General features: G+C 51.0%; 1 protein-coding gene across 8 annotated transcripts in view; it reads left to right on the plus strand.

Moving 5' to 3' along the window:
* The window catches only part of slo (calcium-activated potassium channel slo), a 97,558-nt gene that overhangs the window by 44,352 nt on the left and 40,214 nt on the right, over positions 1-12,992 (plus strand). For all 8 annotated transcript variants that reach the window (XM_037226017.1, XM_037225933.1, XM_037226304.1 and 5 more), the window contains 5 exons: positions 1,535-1,687; positions 2,756-2,911; positions 9,260-9,372; positions 10,419-10,574; positions 11,577-11,653. In XM_037226017.1, coding sequence (XP_037081912.1) covers positions 1,535-1,687; positions 2,756-2,911; positions 9,260-9,372; positions 10,419-10,574; positions 11,577-11,653 — 655 coding nt within the window. The remainder of the gene's footprint in view (positions 1-1,534; positions 1,688-2,755; positions 2,912-9,259; positions 9,373-10,418; positions 10,575-11,576; positions 11,654-12,992) is intronic.

The raw sequence follows: 12,992 nt of genomic DNA on the forward strand, positions 1-12,992 counted from the left end.
TTTTAGCTGATCCAATTTTTCGAAGTATGCTTTTGAAACTTTCTCTCGAAATTTCGACAGGAACAAACAAGACCCCGTCCATAAATTTGCTTCTACCGATGCCCCAGTGACAAATGCCAACGCTCCGAATTACCCATACTCTTTGACTGGCCCACAATATGCAGGACATCAGAAGGCAAAAGACATCAACAGTCTTGCGGCTTACGTACAAGTCTTCCCGAATGCCCTCTCAGTTATACAGACAAGCAGAAACATAACGCACATGGTGCCAAAGTGGCATCACATGGTCACCGCAATCACAAGCTCAATAAGTGAAAGGTAATCCATTGAGCTTTCGGGGCACTGCACCCTCAGAACAACAATCTCCTTAAGATTGTCCTTAAAAGGGTCGCATAGCACAACCTTTATGAAGCCCGATCAACTGTAGTGACCACGTGAACTTCAGGGATCTTCGGCCATGGCGCCACTCGGAAATCGAACCAACACCTCTCACGCGGGAGCACTATAGGCTCAGCTTTTTTACCCCAACACAAACATTCAGACAAGCAGTTGCTTGTTGGGATTTCCGGTCCATTCCCACTTGACATGACGTTTTTGCACACCTTCGTAATTTACATTGTCAATGCCCGTTATGAGCGTTAAACATCATTAGCATTCCTAGCATTCCTGTCTGTCGGTAGCATTCCTGTCAAATGCTGCCAACAATGTCATTTGCTGCACGAAGAGAGCTAGCGGGCAGTGGAAGATGTATTGGCCTTTCCTAACAATGGTTCTCTGCCTGCTGACGTCACCAAATACGTTTCCTTATCAAATCATCGTTGCGACGAAGTATTTTGCCATACTGACAGGAAGAGCGGTTCATTTTCATACTTATGACTCAATGCTAGGGAGCCAACTCCATAACCAGCTCGAGGCTTCTTTTAATGGATAGTGGCGAAGTAAAAAAAGAAAAACATCAGTCAAGCTATGCGTCGGATGCACATGCGATTAATAACGAACGCCATAAATTGCATCCCATGGAGCGGCATGCCCTGCGCCACGCCATCACCTTGCTTAACCCGCAAAGTGTATGCGGTTTATATATGCTGCGTTATTCCTGTCTGGCATCTCTTGATGGGTATCCTCTTGCTCCGTGTAGGCTGAACTAGCTCGCATGTCGACTGATTCAAGCACGTGTTCTTCCCGCTTCCGAACGGCTTAGAGCACACGCTCGCTCCTGTGCTTAACGTGCGCTTAACGGCTCGCTCCTGCGCTTAAAGTGCGCTTAACGGCTCGCTCCTGCGCTTAACGGCTTAAAGCAAACAGCTGCGCTCCGGCGCTTAAAGCTAGCCCGCTCGCGTAACTCAAGGCTGGCTTTGCATGCTCGGATATCACTCGGCTTCATCAAACATCGCCTATCCGTATTTTAAACTGCCGTCGAGCTCAGGCGGTACTCACAAAGCTGTGGGTCGGTTCAATGTCGAACGTGCTATCGCCTAGTGCGGCGTCTGCGACACAAGGCCTGACCCAATGTCGGTGGCGTCGGGACCTTCAGATCCACGAAGCTGACGCATGCCTCGTGCTGGCCAACAAATACTGCCAGGATCCCGACGCCGAGGATGCTGCCAACATAATGAGGGTGATCTCCATCAAGAACTACAGCGACGACATCCGCATCATCATCCAGCTGATGCAGTATCACAACAAGGTGACTATTGTGTCGCCGCTCACGGTTCTGCCAACGCAGGTGACTGCATGAACGAAGTTACCTGGCTCATGCAGAATCGTGACAACGTGGCGGCAGCTGTATCAGGTGACTGTCAGCAGGTGACCACATGAACGAAGCTATCTAGCTCATGCAGAATCATGGCAACATGGCGACAGCTTATCAGGTGACTATGAGCAGGTGACTACATGAACGAAGCTTATGCTATCTAGCTTATGTAAAATCATGACAACGTGGCGACAGATGTACCACTGCGCAGTGGAAGCAGGCACCAGCAACGGCATCGACGCCCAGTTGATGTGGGATTGTGGCAGTCCACTGCGTGGTAATGCTGAAGACGACGACGCACACGTACTGTGGCACGCATGGGACTACGCAGGTTCACATACAATACCATGTACAGTTAGTTTCACCTACAGGCCAGTAACACGTTCAATTTCACGATCACCTTGGCTTTGGATGTCGTAACATCTAGAGCTGGAGTCCGCTGCGCCCTGTTTTGGGGGACCCCACCAGCGATTATGGGGCTTTTGCTGGAAGTCTTCTCCTATGATCAGGCTACTGAATGGTGCTGTGATGAAGTGCAATGGTAACGTCATGTGACGTGTAATTCCGTTTCAAAGCGCCGGCCAGAGGTATGCCCCGGCTAGGTTCGGAGGTGCTGCCACACCTCGCATGATGTGCCAGCCTCAACGCCCCGGGTGTAGCTGCCGAGTGCCCGCTGTTGGAGCTAATATGCAGTGATGACGTCATGTGAATGTTAAACTGCTGCGGGCATATGTGTTGAGCGTATCCCGTTGGACTGTAAGCGTGGCAGTGTCACATATGACTTATTTTATCCCACCACAGAGGTACAGGCCGAACATCCCGCACTCTGGTTGGAAAGACTGATGACGTCATATGACACGCTAACGCCGGTACAGGCGTGCCTGCTCAACATCCCCAGCTAAGATTAGAATGACGTTATTTCGCGCGTTAAGGCCGCTCAAAGCGCTCAACATTCCACCTGGGATTGAAATGACGTCACTTGACGCGTGAATGCCGCTACAGGCGTACCTGCTCAACATTCCCAGCTGGGATTGGAAGCGAGGCGATGACGTCATTTGTTTGGCGGAGCTGAAGCTGGGCTTCATCGCGCAGAGCTGTCTGGCGCCGGGCTTTTCCACCATGATGGCCAACCTCTTCGCCATGCGTTCCTTCAAGACGGTAGGTGCTGGTCTCGACTTCATCCCTCCACGAGCGATCGTTTCTCAACGCTTTTGATAGCGTGACAGCGCTAGATCAACGCTAGGTAAGCTTGAGCTCCGCTCAAGCTCAGCATGGACATTGTCATCAATGCGCTTAGAAGGAGCATTGGGGATGGGGTTGTTCTTTCCAATGACGTAATTCCCTTCCGAGTCGAAATTTCACAGTACCACGTCGCGAGACGGACGTGTTCGAATTGAAATGTGACGAATGCTTCGAAAGTACTCCTGTGTTGATGACGTGCTCCAAAATTCCCGTAATTATTCTATCAACTGGTAGAGCGTTTAAGTCTATTGGAATCGCATTTTCTCTGTCCCACGAGCAAACACATTCCGATGGTTTGTCGCCTAAAAGTCCACGCAGTTTCACAGGCCTCCGTGCATCTGTCGCGATGTGATGCATAACAGGAACATGTGTTTGTCTGGCATATGTGCAGGCTGGTGTATGACGAGTCTGCTGCCCCTCTGTCGGCACATCTCCCTCCAGCCTTGCCCCGCGTAAGGCGCCTGAGCGCGCTAGAAACATAGATCTGCGGGGCCTGTTGGGCAGCACCAGGCCCTAACGTACAGAGGGGACTGGCACGACCGATCGGCCGTGCCCGAGGTGGCCCAGACTGTCGTGGCTCAGTCAGAGGTCATGGGCGAATTAGAGGTTATAGGTCATAGGTCAGAGGTCATGGTCATTTAGAGGTCATGGGCGGATGGTGTGGCCGGGCGTGTTCTGGTTGATGCACGCGATCTTGGAGCATGTCACCCCGGCCTTCCCCGGCCCACGACGCGTCTGTAAGAATACGAAAGAAGGGGAACAAGCAACGTTTGCGCCGGAAATTTGCGTTGTAAGTGATGGCAATGTGAAAATTAGTCCGCGCACACATTAGAACTCGTTTTCAACGTTGTGACCAAATGTTCGGAGACTGATTTGCACCTACAATGTACGGAATTACAATTGCTTAAGTATGCACTTCCGCGTTCGCGGGTCTGATTTTACAAAAAATAATTAACGTAACCATTTGGCAAAACTGTTTAGAGACCTACACTTAATTTCCGGCACTAGGTCGCCTACGATGCTAAGCGGAACAGAGCTGGCTTCCAAGAGCAGAACTTTGTCGCAGAGATAACAACTGGCGTACACCTTCCAAATGGTGCTTCTTGTTGACTGAAACATTATGTTTTCGATTATATGCTTAAAATGCTGGGTTAGAGATTCGCCTTGTCTCTGGCGTGTCTTGTCTCTAGCTAGTCGTCACATTTGATTTGTCACAGGTGTGGCGGGAGGGCTTAAAGTTAACTGCATTTGAGGTACGGACGTAGAATGCAGTGGAATGCATTCCTTTCAGTAACACTGGAGTATGATCAAACTGCGTTCCGCTGGATTCTTTGGTGTCCGTCGAAAGAAGTATTTGAACAAGGCGGGCGAGAGAGCTGCTGTAACATTATCCGACCCATCCCATGTGGGTAATAAGTCCATGGTCGCGCCAGATGTATTTGACGAGAGCTGTGTTTGGCTGTACAACCCAGATCACGTCACAGCGATCATCTCCTTCCGGACATGTTTTGGACTCTGCCGGCACCAGGGTCTCCTTGCCAGCAATTTTTTTACTACGTGGGCACCAGGGTCTCCTTCCCGACATGTTTTGGATTCTGCCTACACCAGAGTATCTTACCCGACATGTTTTGGACTCCGCCGGCACCAGGGTCTTGTGCCTCTCGCAGTGCAGAGATGGCGTCCCAGATGGCGCTCCAGATGACGCCAGAGTGATGACCTCCTTCCCGACATGTTTCGAATTCTGCCGGCACCAGAACCTCTTTCCCAACATGCTCTGGACTCTGCCGGCACCAGCGTCTTGTGTCCCTCGCGGAGCGCCGGGGCAGCCGGCGCTCATAGCCACGGCACCTTTGCAAACTGAGCGGGACAACGCCCTTTATGGAGGCTTTAAGGGTGGGGCGCAGGCACCACCAACAGCCAAACTCCCGGAAGGTGCAAATGGAGCATGGCTGAGGCTCCGTGTCCTCCGACGTTCCCACGACTATTCAGAGGGGCTGTATGGCCGCGATCCAAAAGTTATTTTGATGTGCATGAAACAGCGGTGTTCATTTTCGCCATTAAGCCCTTCAGCATGGCTTTAACACGTGAGTTTCCTTTATGCGCCGGCCCTTCTAGACCAACCTCTCACAGCTAATCATGCGTTACAGCTCATACCGCTCCCGGCTTGTATTTTTCGTTCTTCATCTGCGTCTCCCTTGTTTACGTGGCCGCCTGTTTTCGCGGCAGTCAGCTGTTGTTTTCTCAGCCTGTCCGGCCGCACCGCTGGTGTTGTCCGTGCCGACTGACGGCAGCTGCCCCGGCTCGCGTCGCTCCTCCGGCAGCGCCACATGGTCCCGGCCAGCGCGCAGACCAGCCTGCTGGCGGCGCGCCTCACCAGATCGGTGGCCTATCTGGCGGCGGACGTGGCCGCGGCCATCGCACTGCACGTACGTGCCGGACGAGCCGGTGGAGACGTGAATGCCAGAGTTAAGACGGCACTAATACCCTTATTCCTCGGTGAAAATCTAGGGGATTGGATATATATATATATATATATATATATATATATACATACATATATATATATATATATATATATATATATTTATATATATATATATATATATATATATGTGTGTGTGTGTGTGTGTGTGTGTGTGTGTGTGTGTGTGTGTGTGTGTGTGTGTGTGTGTGCGCGCGCTTATATTTCGGCAACATGCCTATATCAAACAATAGCAGAAGTTATTGTAACTTCTGATCGAAAAAATGGCAGAAGTTATTGTAACTTTTGCTATTGTTGCGATGAAGGCATGTTGCCGAAATATCAACCCATCTATATCTCCATTCTCCTGGTTTTTCCCCCAGGAATAAGGCTATTACTACTGCCTTATCTATGCCAATAATGTTCCTCGCAAATACACTCAACAACTTGGTGAATTCCAGGGATGTGAAACCTGGTCCCGGCTACTATTGCACTCTCGCTTGATTCGATGAACAAGAACGGGAGAAAGATGTTGCAGAAAGCTCGATTGCCAGAGGAAGAGCAATGTGGGATGTTTTTTTCTGTCTTCTCCGTATCATAATAACATTTACCGCACGGGTCCTGGCCTTTAAGTAAGGGTTGCGGTGGCAGTCCTGTTAAAGTGACATTTTGGTCCACTGTAAAAGATCCGCGTGTGTTTTGTTTTGTCGTTGGAGAAGGCCCTCCCTCACCGCGCCACATGTATAACGTCTTTGATACAAGAGGCGTGACTGTACACGGGTCCTGACCTGATCGTGACCCCTGGACGGCGTTTTAGCGCTCGGAGAGAGAGGACTGGCTCAGACACTACCTGCGTGGTGCTGAGATGGAGATATATGACGTCACCCTGAGCGAGTCGTTCACCGACCTCTCCTTTGCTGAGGCGGCGCAGTAAGTGCCAGGGTGTGCTGCGCTCCTTGGTTGGCTGGGTGTCTGGTCATGGCGCGGATTGAACTGCGACCTGCTTGGGGGAGCGATGGTGGCAGCGCTGGTGGTGGTGGCTTCTGGTGGAGGGAAGGTTTCGTGACATGCTGAAATTAGTATCTTTTTTAAAGGGATTCTTCCGCATTTCACGACATTAGGGCAAGAACCAGATATGATGGAACAAGCTTGCTCGTAACTTTTGTTATGGTTGTGAGTGCAAAAGACTGTCATAGATTACAAAGTTTTGGTTATTAAAAATTATGGTCTTCATTACACCAGTTTCATTGCGTCATCGGACGTTTTTATGACGTCAGAGTCACTGCCAGAGCTGTCGCGTCAGAATTACCGCTGTAGCAAACGGCGTGACTGGTTTGTGATACTGCTACGTGCTACAAGCTGGCGTTGCTCGAACGAGTGAATTGTTGGGTGTGCTGTGGCCTTATCTCACGGTGGCCTTCCACATTCTTTTCTGTGGTGGAATCTTCCCTATTTACATTTCTATTTTCGACCACGACGCCATTCCTAAGTCTTTTGACTGTCAGCCTTACGTGCGACCTATAAGTAAGAATGAATGTTTTCCATCGCTTTTTATGTTCGGCATGCGTGATAAAAAAACCGTATCACGTGGCATGAAAAAATAACAAGCTGTGCAACAACTAATTCACCTGATCACACCTCATGCCAATAATTCTCTCCTTTGGACATTGGGGTCGGTGCATCTAACAACTTTCAAAGAATTTCTTCTCGCTCTCATACTTACCATGTGATATGCGAGTTACATACTTAAACGCAGTCGCCACCAGCGACGCATGAACAATTTAACCACACTCGCGAGATGAGTCGCCTGATGTGAAGCCATTTTACCCATAATGTGAAGCTATTTTACCCATAGTTTATGCATGGTGTTGCGAGGCGCATTGTGTCCTTTGCTCTCCGGTCTCTGGCGGTCAACCGCGGTGACCTGGCAAGGTCACCGCCGATAACGTTTGTTTAGTCGAGCTCTGATGTATCGTGGGGGTCGTGAATGAGGTGCCTTCAGTCCCGACTGGCTGGCCCACTACCGGTCAGGCATGACTGACTGTGAGAATGCGGTCAGTGTCGGGTCTGATATCGAGGCATCCAGCACGGTGAGAGATCATCGTCGAGGCGAGATGACGCGGCGTCGACGCGGAAGAACGGTGTTGAACGCGTCGGACGCAGATGAAGTTGACGTTAATGAAGTCTGCGTGATTGCATCAGAGAAGATGAGCAATAGAGGAGCATTGCGGACGTGGCGACAATCCGTTCAAAGTCATGGAAGTAGAGTACGGGGAGGCCACACCTGCCTGCAGTGCAGGAGCCGCTGGAAGGACATGCCTGCTTGCAGTGCAGAAGCCGCCGAAAGGCCACACCTGTCTGCAGTGCAGGAGCCGCGGCGGATCTCCCGTCTCTCGCCTGGGAAGACGGGAGATCGAGATCTCATTCTAGGAAGAAGGGAGATCGAGATCTCATTCTAGGGAGAAGGGAGATCGAGATCTCATTCTAGAGAGAAGGGAGGTCGAGATATCATGTCTCGGAAGACGAGAGCACGCCTCTACAGCACAGCGAGATCTCCCGTCTATCTCGTGATGAGGCGGTGGCTGCCGGCCGCCCGGCGCAGGGCAGTCGGGAGAGGACACCGAGTCACTAGTGATCAGTGACCACTGCAAAAACCTCGAGGACTTCCCATTCCACCTGAATGCATCGCCAGGCCTCCATGACTGCCAAGTCAGCAGCGCAGTACTTTTAGACTTGTGCGCTCTTTTAGTTTATGTGCAAGCGACGTGTCGTCCTTGAGACAAGCTGCCGATCTGTGAGAATCCTCCGACCTGTGAGAAGCTGCCGACCTGTGAGAAAGTGTGAGAGAAGATCCTCGACGTTGCTTTGATGGTTGAGCTCGCTTCTCCGCACGCAAACCTATATAGCAGGCATGCGGCGTGGAGCCCAAAAAATACAGGATGCTATACCCACGGGACATTTTGGAGTACGGGATCCACCCTGAGGACTCAGGTGCAGGTCCAGGAGCTCTTAGAACGGGAAGACCGCAGGTTGAAGGCCCGTGATTGGGCTGGTGCTCTTCACTGTCACGAGTCTTGGACTTTCCGGTACATGTTTAATAATAAGTATTCATCGCGAACCCCGTAGTGCCTCATGGCGCTAGTGCCTACTGAAATTGTATGCTTTTCATGAATTTAAGCTTTAAGATCAGGGGCCTTCTGAATGGTTCAGTTTTCTTGAACCCACCAGCTGTCTTGGCTTTCGATCTGGCCGGCGTCCAGCTGTTGCTGGCCTCCTGCGTGCTCGCAGCCGTTTTGAGCCCCTTTTTTCCATCTGGGGACGCTGTGGCCTTGTGCATCTTATTGTGCGCCCTCGGCCGCCGTGGAGTTTGGCAGCGCAACGACGCCGTGGTCGTCGTTGAAAGGGGCCTGAAAAACATTTGGGGGACGCATTTCGAGAAAACTTCTAAATTTCTGGCCATTTTCTTATCATGCGATCCTTTAAGTTCACTTGGTTCAATTGAATTCTTCCCACTAGCTGTATTTGTCCTATTTATCAGCAGCTGTTTTCTCAGTGGGTCAGTCTTTCTTCCCACTAGCTGTATTTGTCCTATTTATCAGCAGCTGTTTTCTCAGTGGGTCAGTCTTTCAGCAGCCTCACGCACGAGCCGGGGCCAACCATCCTGGTCGCCACAAGAATCAGCCAGGCACCAGTCCTTGCGCCAGTCCGCGGACTCGCGACTCCAGGCAGAGCCGTGACGTCACGGCTGTCATGGCCGTGACGTCACGGCCGATGACGGATGCTGACGACGGGCCGCTCCCCAGTCCCCAGACACACAGGCGTGGCAGAACGACTACCTGCAGGGCACTGGCTGCGAGATGTACACGGAGACGCTGAGTGCCTCGTTTGTGGCCATGTCATTCCGCGCCGCGTCCGAGTGAGTCCAGAAAGTCATCGCCAGCGACGCTTGCCTTGCTGACGGAGGTGTCGTTGGTGACGCGTGTCGATGACGTCATCCGTTGTGCTCCCGCACCAGTCGAGTCGCCAGTAGTGTTGCTGTAGTGCGGATGGAGTCGTTGATGGCTTAGAGCTGTTGTCAGCGTCGGCGGTGTCGCCTGTTCTTGCTCATGCTATCGGTGTCGTGGTTGGATACGCATGGTGCCTGTGCGCATGCGCATGTGCATGTATCCGATGCTAGGCTGTCGACGTGGTCAAGTACAATGCCGATAAAATTGAATAACACGACCTAAATTGTGTTACCACTCACATTCATTCACAAATGTAATGGTGCGCTTTACGTGCTGCTGCATGCAACCGGACCCGTTGTTCTTGCCAGATGCAACATACGCTGAATGTTCCCACTCGTAGATGTTGTTCTCAGACGTCTTCCCTCATCTCTCGGCACATGTTTTTGCATTCGCATGCTACATTAAGCCGCGCAATATCTCAAGTTTGTGGCTGCCCCTGGTGATGCGGTGGAGGCAGCAGGGATAGCAAAACCCGGTTGGAAGAACATCCGACCGGCGCCGGCGCGTGGAAAATCGTGGGTTCGAGCCTGGCTTACGCCCAAAAGTTTATCTTTCCTTGCTGCATTAGAGTGATGGTTGTTTACGCCAAATGATCTCAGCTGGTCAACGCCTTGTGAAATAAATGCGGAAATCTTAGGTGCTGACAATAACGCCGTTAATACTTTACTCCGTTCGGTCTGCGGCCTAATCTTGAGCCTGATTCAACCTGTGTTGCTTTTTCTATGATTGCTTATAACGGGGCCTACGCCTCAAGCATTTCACTATCCATACAACGCTACGGATATCACCATTCCACTATCCATAGTATGCTACGGAATCACCGCTGCCACCCATTCCCTGACTAGTGTAGAGACGGAATGAAACGGCAGCGCTGCTCGGCCGGGGCCAGCCGTCATCCGTCTGGGTTTCCTGCTGACGGTCGCTGGCTGCTGACTAGACCACCGTCACGCCGCAGACTGTGCTTTTCCAAGCTGAAGCTGCTACTTCTGGCGATCGAGATCCGCAGCGAGGACGGCGGCGACAGCAAGATCGCCATCAACCCGCGGTTCAATAAGCTGCAGCCCAACACGCAGGGCTTCTTCATCGCACAGTCCGCGGACGAGGTGAAGCGGTGAGTTGCCCTCAAAGGAGGCGGAGCGGATGGCGCGCAGGTCAGGTCAATGTTGAGGTCAGATGGAGAGGGAGCGCGGTCGGAACGTGGGAAAATAAGCAGCACCAGTGAAGTAGGTGCTACCAAGCACCCCAGAAATATATAAGTATGCAGTTATAATTCAAGTCTTCCATTTCATTCCATTCCATTCAAGTCTTTTAGTTCGCAAAAAATCACCAACAGCGGTGCAAAGCGCGTTGTGCGCACACACTCAAATTGCGCCAAAAATGAGCAACGTTTTTAGACTATCCCGATCACCCGAACGGTGCCTCTACACTTCGAAACACGGCAACATCGGTAACAGAACGGAAAACGGCAACATCACGTGTGTTGCATCGCCACCTTTCCTATCCCGACACGTAACAGCCATGTTGCGTTTAAGTCAGCGACGGCCGCTTGTGTTTCTCTCACTGCGGCTCATCTTCTTGCTGTTCATCTCCTTGGGTTGCCGGTATTGACGAGTCGACTTACGAATGTCGGGCGTATCTGACCACATTGGTACAGACCTCAGAGGCGGGCGATCCGGTCGCACAGCGGGACACTCTGACCGCTTAGCTGCAAACTGCATCCGCATGTCTAGAGACTACCGATGAACGTGAGACTCCGATTGCTTAGTCGCTTATCTAGAGACTCTGCCGATAAACCAGAGACTCCGATGGCTTAGCCGCTTATCTAGAGACACTGCCGACTAACGAGAGACTCCGATCGCTTAGCCGCTTGTCTAGAGACTCCACCGATTAGCGAGAGATTAGGACTGCTTAGCTATAAACTGCGGCCGCTTATCTAGAGACTACCGATTAGTGAGAGACGCGAGCCACTTAGTGAGCGGGACTAACGGAAACAAGCCAGCTAGTTGGCTTTCAGTCCAGCGAACCATTGGCAGCAAGCATGTGTGAAGCACTATCTGCGTTTTGGGGTGTGCTGGTCTCTACGTTTTCTCACTTCATTGATGGTATTTTCCAGGGCGTGGTACTACTGCAAGTCATGCCACGAGGACATCAGAGATGAGACGCTCATCAAAAAGTGCAAGTGCAAAAACCGTAAGGAGACAATTTTGACCTGTTGTACTATTTTATTGATATTGGCACCCCACTGCACGATCGTACCCCTGTTGTTCGTGTTGATATATATATATATATATATATATATATATATATATATATATATTCGTGTGTGTATAGGTATATGCAAAAGCTGTTGTCCATGACATTATGGTTGTTGTGCAATATATCGGTATTTAAATTCACAATCCTACGAACACACTTAATGTTATGTGACTCAATGTCATGCATTTAGTCTTCACATGACCATAAGGCTTCGGCTGACATAGGACATCGCCGGACAATGACAAGAAGACATAATATTCCAATATCATCGCATCATTTTTTATCTGCATCTCCTTCAGTGAAATAAAATTAAGACATCAATTCAGTAAGGACCGATCCCAGACAAAGTTCGCGATTAACTAATCACAGAAGTTTAGACAAAACGACGAGAAACTCGCTCAAAGCCCCCAAATGAAATCTCCGTCAGAAATCTAGACATTCAGTAGTGCAGGCAGCGGATCGCCCCACAGGCGGATTGTACCCCAGACGTTGAACTGTCGGCTGATCACTGGGTGGTTGTCACGGATGTACACCGCTTCTAGGACTTGGAGCTTCCGCCAGTGAGATCAACGGGCGAGGACGGTGGTATTGATGATCAGCTGCCTGCTTGGTTCTGTGCTGTGTGCCTCCCTGAGATGTCGATTGGGGCCTCCATCTCGCAGGTGCATCGTAATGCGACTGCCGAGGGTCGTAGTCGTGTGGCCTATGTAGGATGGTACGTGTGATCAATGGCTCTTGATGGACCATCAGGAACTCTAGCGAGTGCGCCAGTTTCTCGCTGGCAACGAGCACAGCGAGCACGTGGTCGAAAAGGACATCCGGCTCAAATACAGCAGCACAATCAGCTGCAGCTCGGTCCGAACAGTCAGTCCCTGACGAGATAAAACAACTCCCCTTTTTCCATCCTAATCGAGTGGCAACAGCCTGAGAGACGGATGAGAAGATCAGTCGAAACATCCTGATAAAATCAAGCTCCTGCCAAACTCCTGTTCAGCCTCAAAGTGCAATTTAGCTCGTCATCTATACTCGAGTCCTTAAGTGACCATCCTGGTAATGAAGAAAAACTCATCCTGAGACACGTGGTTGCTGAAAATGGCCAATGTTATGTACCAGTTTCGCTGCAAAACAGGTGACCGTGCGCGCCGTCTGAAGGGCGCCTACGTACCTGACTGTACCCAGCGGTAGCTGAAGGCACCGCCACACGACCACGGCCCTCGGGAGACGTATTTCAATGAGGGCCCTGATCACCATCTCAAGGGGGCCCGCAACACAC

Source organism: Pollicipes pollicipes, unplaced genomic scaffold (genome assembly GCF_011947565.3).
Source record: "Pollicipes pollicipes isolate AB1234 unplaced genomic scaffold, Ppol_2.1 Scaffold_1600;HRSCAF=1878_pilon_pilon_pilon, whole genome shotgun sequence".
NCBI lineage: Eukaryota > Metazoa > Arthropoda > Thecostraca > Pollicipedomorpha > Pollicipedidae > Pollicipes > Pollicipes pollicipes.